This window comes from Oncorhynchus gorbuscha, unplaced genomic scaffold, assembly GCF_021184085.1.
Source record: "Oncorhynchus gorbuscha isolate QuinsamMale2020 ecotype Even-year unplaced genomic scaffold, OgorEven_v1.0 Un_scaffold_7177, whole genome shotgun sequence".
In the NCBI taxonomy this organism is placed as follows: domain Eukaryota; kingdom Metazoa; phylum Chordata; class Actinopteri; order Salmoniformes; family Salmonidae; genus Oncorhynchus; species Oncorhynchus gorbuscha.
In genome coordinates this window covers 4,443-17,906 of record NW_025750623.1, presented here as the reverse complement: position 1 = coordinate 17,906, position 13,464 = coordinate 4,443, and the positions used below count along the sequence as shown (strand labels likewise).

The window sequence follows — 13,464 nt, the reverse complement described above, 5'->3', positions numbered from 1 at the left end:
ACTGTACCTGTACACAGCCCATCTGTAAACAGCCCACCCAACTACCTCATCCCCATATTGTTATTTTCCTCTTGCACCCCAGTATCTCTATTTGGACATCATCATCTGCACATCTATCTCTCCAGTGTTAATGCTAAATTATAATTATTTCACCTCTATGGCCTATTTATTGCCTTACCTCACTACTCTTCTACATTTGCACACACGGTACATAGATTTTTCTATTGTGTTATTGACTGTACGTTTGTTTATGTGTAACTCTGTGTTGTTTTTGTCTCACTACTTTGCTTTTTCTTCGCCAGGTCGCAGTTGTAAATGAGAACTTGTTCTCAACTGGCCTACCTGGTTAAATATTTTATTTTTTAAATTAAAATGCTGAGCTGTAGTCAATGAACAACATTCTTACATAAGCATTCCTCTTGTCCAGATGGGATAGGGCAGAGTGATGGCGATTGCATCGTCTGTGGAGCTATTGGGGCTGTAAGAAAATTGGAGTGGGTCTAGAGTAACAGGTGATATGATCCTTGACTAGACTCTCAAAGCACTTTGTGATGACAGAAGTGAGTGCTACGGACCATAGTCATTTAGTTCAGTTACCTTAGCTTTCTTGGGAACAATTTTCTTACGTTTTATTTTACCAGGCAAGTCAGTTAAGAACAAATTCTTATTTTCAATGACAGCCTAGGAACAGTCGATTAACTGCCTTGTTCAGGGGCAGAACAGCCAGCAACCAAAAGGGTTCTACCTGGAACCAAAAGACTTCTACCTGGAACCAAAAGAGTTCTACCTGCAACCAAAAGAGTTCTACATGGAACCAAAAGAGTTCTACCTGCAACCAAAAGAGTTCTACATGGAACCAAAAGAGTTCTACATGGAACCAAAAGAGTTCTACCTGCAACCAAAAGAGTTCTACCTGCAACCAAAAGAGTTCTACCTGGAACCAAAAGAGTTCTACCTGCAACCAAAAGAGTTCTACCTGCAACCAAAAGAGTTCTACCTGGAACCAAAATAGTTCTACATGGAACCAAAAGAGTTCTACCTGCAACCAAAAGAGTTCTACATGGAACCAAATGGTTCTACCTGGAACCAAAAGAGTTGCACCTTTAACCAAAATAGTTCTACCTGGAACCAAAAGAGTTCTACCTGGAACCAAAAGAGTTCTACCTGCAACCAAAAGAGCAACCTTCCGGTTACTAGTCACACGCTCTAACCACTAGGCTACCCTGCCTCTGATATGACCAGTTTGAATGTTAGCTTTACCACACGCTCTAACCACTAGGCTAACCACTAGCTTTACCACACGCTCTAACCACTAGGCTACCCTGCCTCTGATACACAACCAGTTTGAATGTTAGCTTTACCACACGCTCTAACCACTAGACTACCCACTAGCTTTACCACACGCTCTAACCACTAGGCTAACCACTAGCTTTACCACACTCTCTAACCACTAGGCTACCCTGCCTCTGATACACGACCAGTTTGAATGTTAGCTTTACCACACACTCTAACCACTAGGCTAACCACTAGCTTTACCACACGCTCTAACCACTAGGCTACCCTGCCTCTGATACACAACCAGTTTGAATGTTAGCTTTACAACACGCTCTAACCACTAGGCTACCCTGCCTCTGATACACAACCAGTTTGAATGTTAGCTTTACAACACGCTCTAACCACTAGGCTACCCTGCCTCTGATACACGACCAGTTTGAATGTTAGCTCTAACCACTAGCTTTACCACACGCTCTAACCACTAGGCTACCCTGCCTCTGATACACAACCAGTTTGAATGTTAGCTTTACCACACGCTCTAACCACTAGGCTACCCTGCCTCTGATACACAACCAGTTTGAATGTTAGCTTTACCACACGCTATAACCACTAGACTACCCACTAGCTTTACCACACGCTCTAACCACTAGGCTACCCTGCCTCTGATACACGACCAGTTTGAATGTTAGCTTTACCACACGCTCTAACCACTAGGCTAACCACTAGCTTTACCACACGCTCTAACCACTAGGCTACCCACTAGCTTTACCACACGCTCTAACCACTAGGCTAACCACTAGCTTTACCACACGCTCTAACCACTAGGCTAACCACTAGCTTTACCACACGCTCTAACCACTAGGCTACCCACTAGCTTTACCACACGCTCACTTAGCTTTTACTGACGTAACAGTTATTTTGTTTCGAGTGTTTCTAATCCTTTGGCTATGATCAAAGTCTGGTTCACTTATTTTTTATACAGTAAAAATAAAATGTTCTATCTTTGTTTTGTGATGTTTGTGATGTTGAACACAGGATAATGTGGTTTCTGTTAATGATTGCAATACATATAACACAAAACCCATCAGACAACAATTTTTTATTTTTTTATTTCACCTTTATTTAACCAGGTAGGCAAGTTGAGAACAAGTTCTCATTTACAATTGCGACCTGGCCAAGATAAAGCAAAGCAGTTCGACAGATACAACGACACAGAGTTACACATGGAGTAAAACAAACATACAGTCAATAATACAGTATAAACAAGTCTATATACGATGTGAGCAAATGAGGTGAGAAGGGAGGTAAAGACAAAAAAGGCCATGGTGGCAAAGTAAATACAATATAGCAAGTAAAACACTGGAATGGTAGTTTTGCAATGGAAGAATGTGCAAAGTAGAAATAAAAATAATGGGGTGCAAAGGAGCAAAATAAATACATTATTTAAATACAGTTGGGAAAGAGGTAGTTGTTTGGGCTAAATTATAGGTGGGCTATGTACAGGTGCAGTAATCTTTGAGCTGCTCTGACAGTTGGTGCTTAAAGCTAGTGAGGGAGATAAGTGTTTCCAGTTTCAGAGATTTTTGTAGTTTGTTCCAGTCATTGGCAGCAGAGAACTGGAAGGAGAGGCGGCCAAAGAAAGAATTGGTTTTGGGGGTGACTAGAGAGATATACCTGCTAAAGCGTGTGCTACAGGTGGGAGATGCTATGGTGACCAGCGAGCTGAGATAAGGGGGGGACTTTACCTAGCAGGGTCTTGTAGATGACATGGAGCCAGTGGGTTTGGCGACGAGTATGAAGCGAGGGCCAGCCAACGAGAGCGTACAGGTCGCAATGGTGGGTAGTATATGGGGCTTTGGTGACACTGTGATAGACTGCATCCAATTTGTTGAGTAGGGTATTGGAGGCTATTTTGTAAATGACATCGCCAAAGTCGAGGATTGGTAGGATGGTCAGTTTTACAAGTGAAGGATGCTTTGTTGCAAAATAGGAAGCCAATTCTAGATTTAACTTTGGATTGGAGATGTTTGATATGGGTCTGGAAGGAAAGTTTACAGTCTAACCAGACACCTAAGTATTTGTAGTTGTCCACGTATTCTAAGTCAGAGCCGTCCAGAGGATGTGAAGACATCAGACTGACATCAGTGTAATGCTGCAACCTGCTTCAGGCTGGGATTCAATCCCATTGAGGGTTATGGGTATTGTTCTTTCATTCGTGGAGATCCCATTCACTGTAAACGTTGGATATGTCACAGCTCCGTAGGAACTTTAAAAACCGCAATACCTATAACCCACGATGGGAATGAAGCACTACCGTAGAATCATCCAGAAATCACATTCCATTACAAGATAACATTAGAATCATCAAGTAATCACATTCCATTACAAGATAACATTAGAATCATCCAGAAATCACATTCCATTACAAGACCATGTTACGTAATACTAATCCATTATGCCTTGTTGAAGCTGTTACCACGGCTTGTTTCTAGCAGCTTGGTCAATGTGTTGTTACCTTTGGCATATCATTACATTGCACCTGTATAATATGACTGTTAGACTGTTAATATGTATAATATGACTGTTAGAGTCACCACAGCCAATAGGGTTAGAGAGTCACCACAGCCAGTAGGGTTAGAGAATCACCACAGCCAACAGGGTTAGAGAATCATCACAGCCAGTAGGGTTAGAGAATCACCACAGCCAGTAGGGTTAGAGAATCACCACAGCCAATAGGGTTAGAGAATCACCACAGCCAATAGGGTTAGAGAATCACCACAGCCAATAGGGTTAGAGAATCACCACAGCCAATAGGATTAGAGAATCACCACAGCCAATAGGGTTAGAGAAGTATTATTATCCGTAGAACTGCAGGGACCTCGTAGTAACGCCCCCTTCCCCCCCCACAGTTTGCTGGTTATCGTCCCACGCTGATGTTGCAGGTCTTGCAACTGGGGTCCTTCTTAGCATTGATGGTGGACATGCTACTGAGCTGGTGTCCTTGGATCTCCTCCACGCTGCCTAGGGCCAGGTCCACGGGCTCGGTGTAAATCACCTCCAGAATCACATCCTGGGCGTGGTGGAACACCAGCCCCCCCTTCTCCTCCTGGGTGCATGTCAGGAAGCAGTTGTCGAAGATGTCCAGCGCCGGGAGGCGGCCCTTACAGAATCGGTCCCCTGGGGAGCCCTCTGGGGCCAGCACCAGGATCACGTAGTGGTAGGCTGTGTACATGCAGTAGAAGTCCCCGAAGTACAGGTTGGTCTTGGGGTTGAACAGGACCTGGGCCTGGATCTGGAAGCGGTAGCATCCGTAGGGGGAGTCCTGGGGGGGCTTGCCTGTGTTGAACTCCGTGTTGCAGCTGAAGTAGATGCCTTCCAGCTTGCCACTGATGGGAGAGCCGTGGCTGCCACTGTTGTCCTTTACAGTCGGGAGCATCCGGTTGTCCTGTGTCTCTCTGGAACCACAAGAGGGGCTTATCACCACACCAGACCACGGTAATCAACCAGCATGCAAACACTATCAAACACAGAGACAGACAATCAGCAAGGGAACAGAACTCTGAGTCTACAACAGAACACAACTCTGCTCTCCCAAGAAACAAAGAGATCTTCTGTTGAATCTGACCATTACTCTTAATGGTTGTACAGTCGTCTCAAATAAAACTGTGAAGGACCAGCTTTTTTCCATCTACGTAACATTGCAAAAATCAGAAACTTTCTGTCCAAAAATGTAGAAAAATGTATCCATGCTTTTGTTAAATAAATAAACTTCAGTTAGTGCTAAATACGGCTGCTAGAATCCTGACTAGAACAAAAAAATGGATCATATTACTCCAGTGCTAGTCTCTCTACACTGGCTTCCTGTCAAGGCAAGGGCTGATTTCTAGGTTTTACTGCTAACCTACAAAGCATTACATGGGCTTGCTCCTACCTATCTCTCTGATTTGGTCCTGCCGTACATACCTACACGTACGCTATGGTCACAAGATGCAGGCCTCCTAATTGTCCCTAGAATTTCTAAGCAAACAGCCGGAGGTAAGGCTTTCTCCTATAGAGCTCCATTTTTATGGAATGGTCTGCCTACCCATGTGAGAGACGCAAACTCGGTCGCAACCTTTAAGTCTTTACTAGAGACTCATCTCTTCAGTGGGTCATATGATTGAGTGTAGTCTGGCCCAGGAGTGTGGTCATTTGCTGGTCATTTATGAACATTTGAACATCTTGGCCATGTTCTGTTATAATCTCCACCCGGCACAGCCAGAAGAGGACTGGCCACCCCACATAGCCTGGTTCCTCTCTAGGTTTCTTCCTAGGTTTTGGCTTTTCTAGGGAGTTTTTCCTAGCCACCGTGCTTCTACACCTGCATTGCTTGCTGTTTGGGGTTTTAGGCTGGGTTTCTGTACAGCACTTTGAGATATCAACTGATGTACGAAGGGCTATATAAATAAAATTTGATTTGAATTTGATTTGAAGGTGAACGGAAAGGCTCTGGCGCAACAAACCGCCCTTGCTGTCTCTGCCTGCCCGGTTCCCCTCTTTCCACTGGGATTCTCTGCCTCTAACCCTATTACAGGGGCTGAGTCACTGGCTTACTGGTGCTCTTTCATGCCGTCCCTAGGAGGGGTGCGTCACTTGAGTGGGTTGAGTCACTGATGTGATCTTCCTGTGTTGGTTGGCGCCCCCCCCTTGGGTTGTGCCGTTGAGGAGATCTTTGTGGGCTATACTCAGCCTTGTCTCAGAATGGTAAGTTGGTGGTTGAAGATATCCCTCTAGTGGTGTGGGGGCTGTGCTTTGGCAAAGTGGGTGGGGTTATATCCTTCCTGTTTGGACCTGTCCGGGGGTGTCCTCGGATGGGGCCACAGTGTCTCCTGACCCCTCCTGTCTCAGCCTCCAGTATTTATGCTGCAGTAGTTTGTGTCGGGGGGCTAGGGTCAGTTTGTTATATCTGGAGTACTTCTCCTGTCTTATCCGGTGTCCTATGTGAATTTAAGTATGCTCTCTCTAATTCTCTCTTTCTCTCTCTCAGAGGACCTGAGCCCTAGGACCATGCCTCAGGACTCCTTGCTGTCCCCAGTCCACCTGGCCGTGCTGCTGCTCCAGTTTCAACTGTTCTGCCCGTGATTATTATTATATTTGACCATGCTGGTCATTTATGAACATCTGAACATCTTGGCCATGTTCTGTTATAATCTCCACCCGGCACAGCCAGAAGAGGAGGCCACCCCTCATAGCCTGGTTCCTCTTTAGGTTTCTTCCTAGGTTTTGGCCTTTCTAGGAAGTTTTTCCTAGCCACCGTGCTTCTACACCTGCATTGCTTGCTGTTTGGGGTTTTAGGCTGGGTTTCTGTACAGCACTTTGAGATATCAGCTGATGTACAAAGAGCTATATAAATAAATTTGATATTTTTTTATTACCAATACAATACGATTACCAATACAATACTACTACTAATACTATTACCAATACAATACTATTATCAATGCTATTACCAATACAATACTATTATCAATGCTATTACCAATACAATACCATTACCAATACTATTACCAATACAATACTATTACCAATACAATACTATTACCAATACAATACTATTACCAATACAATTACCAATACAATACTATTACCAATACAATACTATTACCAATACAATACTATTACCAATACAATACTATTACCAATACAATACTATTACCAATACAATACTATTACCAATACAATACTATTACCAATACAATACTATTACCAATACAATACTATTACCAATACAATACTATTACCAATACAATACTATTACCAATACAATACTATTACCAATACAATACTATTACCAATACAATACTATTACCAATACAATACTATTACCAATACAATACTATTACCAATACAATACTATTACCAATACAATACTATTACCAATACAATACTATTACCAATACAATACTATTACCAATACAATACTATTACCAATACAATACTATTACCAATACAATACTATTACCAATACAATACTATTACCAATACAATACTATTACCAATACAATACTACTACTAATATTTGTATCAATATCATGCTATTACCAATACAATAATATTACCTATACTATTACCAATACAATACTATTATCAATACTATTACCAATACAATAATATTACCTATACAATACTATTATCAATGCTATTACAATACAATACTATTACCAATACAATACTATTATCAATACAATTATCAATACAATACTATTATCAATACAATACTATTATCAATACAATTATCAATACAATACTATTATCAATACAATACTATTATCAATACAATACTATTATCAATACAATACTAATACTATCAATACTATTATCAATACTATTATCAATGCTATTATCAATGCTATTATCAATACAATACTATTATCAACACAATACTACTACCAATACAATACTACTACCAATACAATACTACTACCAATACAATACTACTACCAATACAATACTACTACCAATACAATACTATTATCAATACAATACTATTATCAATACAATACTATTATCAATACAATACTAATATTATCAATACTATTATCAATACAATACTACTACTAATATTTGTATCAATATAATACTATTACCAATACAATACTATTACCCATACAATACTATTACCAATACAATACTACTACTAATATTTGTATCAATATCATGCTATTACCAATACAATAATATTACCTATACAATACTATTATCAATGCTATTACAATACAATACTATTACCAATACAATACTATTATCAATACAATTATCAATACAATACTATTATCAATACAATTATCAATACAATACTATTATCAATACAATACTATTATCAATACTATTATCAATACAATACTATTATCAATACAGTACTATTACCAATACAATACTATTATCAATACTATTACCAATACAATAATATTACCTATACAATACTATTATCAATGCTATTACAATACAATACTATTACCAATACAATACTATTATCAATACAATTATCAATACAATACTATTATCAATACAATACTATTATCAATACTATTATCAATACAATACTATTACCAATACTATTATCAATACTATTATCAATGCTATTATCAATACAATACTATTAGCAATACAATTATCAATACAATACTATTAGCAATACAATTAGCAATACAATACTATTATCAATACTATTATCAATACTATTATCAATACTATTATCAATACAATACTACTACCCATACTATTATCAATACAATACTACTACCAATACAATACTATTATCAATACAATTATCAATACAATAATATTATCAATACAATACTAATACTATCAATACTATTATCAATACTATTATCAATACTATTATCAATACTATTATCAATACTATTATCAATACTATTATCAATACTATTATCAATACAATACTACTACCCATACTATTATCAATACAATACTACTACCAATACAATACTATTATCAATACAATTATCAATACAATACTATTATCAATACAATACTAATACTATCAATACTATTATCAATACTATTATCAATACAATACTACTACCCATACTATTATCAATACAATACTACTACCAATACAATACTATTATCAATACAATTATCAATACAATACTATTATCAATACAATACTAATACTATCAATACTATTATCAATACTATTATCAATGCTATTATCAATACAATACTATTAGCAATACAATTATCAATACAATACTATTAGCAATACAATTATCAATACAATACTATTAGCAATACAATTATCAATACAATACTATTAGCAATACAATTATCAATACAATACTATTAGCAATACAATTATCAATACAATTATCAACACAATACTATTATCAATACTATTACCAATACTATTACCAATACTACTACCAATACAATACTACTACCAATACAATACTACTACCAATACAATGCTACTACCAATACAATGCTACTACCAATACAATGCTACTACCAATACAATGCTACTACCAATACAATGCTACTACCAATACAATGCTATTATCAATACAATGCTATTATCAATACAATGCTATTATCAATACAGTACTGTTATCAATACAGTACTGTTATCAATACAATACTAATATTATCAATACTATTATCAATACAATACTACTACTAATATTTGTATCAATATAATACTATTACCAATACAATACTATTACCAATACAATACTAGTACCAATACTATTACCAATACAATACTAGTACCAATACTATTATCAATACAATACTAGTACCAATACTATTATCAATACAATACTATTACCAATACTATTATCAATACAATACTATTACCAATACTATTATCAATACAATACTATTACCAATACTATTACCAATACTGCTATGAATACACTACTATTATCAATACAATACTATTACCAATACAATACTATTACCAATACTATTACCAATACAATACTATTATCAATACTATTACCAATACAATACTATTACCAATACAATACTATTATCAATACAATACTATTATCAATACAATACTATTATCAATACAATACTAGTACCATCAATATAATACTATTACCAATACAATACTACATTTACATTTACATTTAAGTCATTTAGCAGATACTAGTACCAATACTATTACCAATACAATACTATTACCAATACAATACTATTATACATACAATACTATTACCAATACAATACTATTACCAATACAATACTATTACCAATACAATACTATTACCAATACAATACTAGTACCAATACTATTACCAATACTATTACCAATACTGCTATGAATACACTACTATTATCAATACAATACTATTACCAATACTATTACCAATACTGCTATGAATACACTACTAATACCAATACAATACTAGTGCCAATACTATTATCAATACACTACTATTATCAATACAATACTATTACCGATACAATACTATTACCGATACAATACTATTACCAATACAATACTAGTACCAATACAATACTAGTACCAATACTATTATCAATACAATACTAGTACCAATACTATTATCAATACAATACTAGTACCAATACTATTATCAATACAATACTATTACCAATACTATTACAGATACAATACTATTACCAATACAATACTATTATCAATACAATACTATTATCAATACTATTACCAATACAATACTATTACCAATACAATATTATTATCAATACAATACTATTATCAATACTATTATCAATACAATACTATTATCAATACAATACCATTATCAATACAATACCATTATCAATACAATACCATTATCAATACAATACTATTATCAATACTATTATCAATACAATACTATTATCAATACTATTATCAATACAATACTATTACCAATACTATTACCAATACAATACTATTATCAATACTATTACCAATACAATACTATTATCAATACTATTATCAATACAATACTATTATCAATACTATTACCAATACAATACTATTATCAATACTATTACCAATACAATACTATTATCAATACTATTACCAATACAATACTATTATCAATACAATACTATTACCAATACTATTATCAATACAATACTATTATCAATACAATACTATTATCAATTCTATTACCAATACAATTCTATTATCAATACAATACTATTATCAATACAATACTATTATCAATACAATACTATTACCAATACAATACTATTACCAATACAATACTATTACCAATACTGTTATCCATACAATACTATTACCAATACTGTTATCAATACAATACTATTACCAATACTGTTATCAATACAATACTATTACCAATACTGTTATCAATACAATACTATTACCAATACAATACTATTACAATACTATTATGAATACAATACTATTACCAATACAATACTAATACCAATACTATTACCAATACAATACTATTACCAATACTGTTATCAATACAATACTATTACCAATACTGTTATCAATACAATACTATTACCAATACTGTTATGAATACAATACTATTACCAATACTGTTATGAATACAATACTATTACCAATACTAATATCAAAACTATACTATTAAGAATACAATACTATTAAGAATACCATTACGAATACAATATAATAATAATAAATGCCATTTAGCAGACACTTATCCAAAGCGACTTACAGTCATGTGTGCATACATTCTACGTATGGGTGGTCCCGGGGATCGAACCCACTACCCTGGCGTTACAAGCGCCATGCTCTACCAACTGAGCTACGGAAGGACCACAATACTAGTACTATTACTGATACGAATACTGTTATGAATGCAATACTATTAATGATACTATTATGAATACAATACTATTATGAATACAATTACCAATACTATTAAGAATACAATACTAGCACCAATACTAATACCTATACTGGTATGAATACAATACTATTACCAAAACGATTACCAATACTATTATGAATGCAATACTAGTAACAAAACTATTAAGAATACAATACTATTATCAATACTATTATGAATACAATATTATTACCAATACTATTAGAAATACAATACTATTACCAATACTATTAGAATTACAATACTATTACCAGTGCTATTACCAATACTTTTATGAATACAATACTATTAGAAATGCAAAACTATTACCAATACCATTAGAAATACAATACTATTGCCCATACTATTACCAATACTATTGTGAATGCTATTGTGGATACAGTAATGTTATGATACCAGTACTTTATTGCCAGTTGCTGTGCCAGTAGCTTTTTGTGGATATGTGCTGTTAGGTGCCAAGGCTGTTGCCAGTGGTTACCAATACTATTACGAATAAAAATACTATTGCCAATACTATTACCAATACTATTATGAATAAAATACTATTACCAATATTATTAGAAATGCAATACTATTACCAAATACTATTATCAATACAATACTATTATCAAATACTATTGCAAATAGTATTATGAATACAATACTATTACCAATGCTATTATCACCTATTACCAATACTAGTATATTCAAACTACTACCATCTACTCTCTCATTACCAATAGAAGCTTAAGTTGAGATAACAGTTGAGAGAAAATATACTTTCGTTTTATTGAAGTAGTCATTCTGCTGGTTCCGATAAAACACGGAGAATCTCAACATCCTACCAGCTATCTCGGCCTTCTCCAGCAACTGTATCAGATGCACAGTAGAGTAGTCTGGGGAAAAAATACAAAAAATAGTTATTTGAATCAAATCAAAAGTGTATTTGTCACTTACAGGCTCTAACCAATAGTGCAAGGGGTATTAGGTGAACAATAGATAGGTAAGGTATATAAACAACAAGGGGCCGTGAGAGGCTAGACCTCCATAGGTAGGGCTAGATACCGTGAGGCTAGATACCGTGAGAGGCTAGATACACAGCAGAGGCTAGATACCGTGAGGGCTTAGATACCGTAAGAGAGGCTTAGATACAGTAGAAGGAAACTAGACTACAGTAGAGAGAGCTTAGATACAGTAGAGGCTTAAAGATGCAGTAGAGAGGCTAGATACAAGTCAAGGAGGCTGACTAGTCAGGGAAAACTAAATCTAATAAAAGAGTCTAGATACAGTGAGGCTAGATGAAGTAGGGAGAGCTAGATACAGTAGAGAGGCTAGATACAGTAGAGAGGCTAGATACAGTAGAGAGGCTAGATACAGTAGATACAGTAGAGAGGCTAGATACAGTAGAGAGGCTAGATACAGTAGAGAGGCTATATACAGGTGAGAGGCTATATACAGTAGAGAGGCTATATACAGTAGAGAGGCTATATACAGTAGAGAGGCTATATACAGTAGAGAGGCTATATACAGTAGAGAGGCTATATACAGTAGAGAGGCTAAATACAGTAGAGACGCTATATACAGTAGAGACGCTATATACAGTAGAGAGGCTAGATACAGTAGAGAGGCTAGATACAGTAGAGAGGCTAGATACAGTAGAGAGGCTAGATACAGTAGAGAGGCTAGATACAGTAGAGAGGTTATATACAGTAGAGAGGCTATATACAGTAGAGAGGCTAGATACAGTAGAGAGGCTATATACAGTAGAGGTTATATACCGTAGAGAGGCTATATACAGTAGAGAGTCTAGATACAGTAGAGAGGCTAGATACAGTAGAGAGGC

General features: G+C 35.6%; 1 protein-coding gene across 1 annotated transcript; it reads right to left on the bottom strand.

Annotated features, from left to right (window-relative positions):
* Nucleotides 1–3,886: 3,886 nt before the first annotated feature.
* On the bottom strand, nucleotides 3,887–4,730 carry LOC124029654 (phytanoyl-CoA hydroxylase-interacting protein-like; the record flags this gene model as incomplete). The annotated part of the gene is made up of 1 exon (XM_046341298.1): nucleotides 3,887–4,730. A coding segment is annotated over one exon (538 nt), but the record flags the coding sequence as incomplete, so codon positions are not given.
* Nucleotides 4,731–13,464: the final 8,734 nt, after the last annotated feature.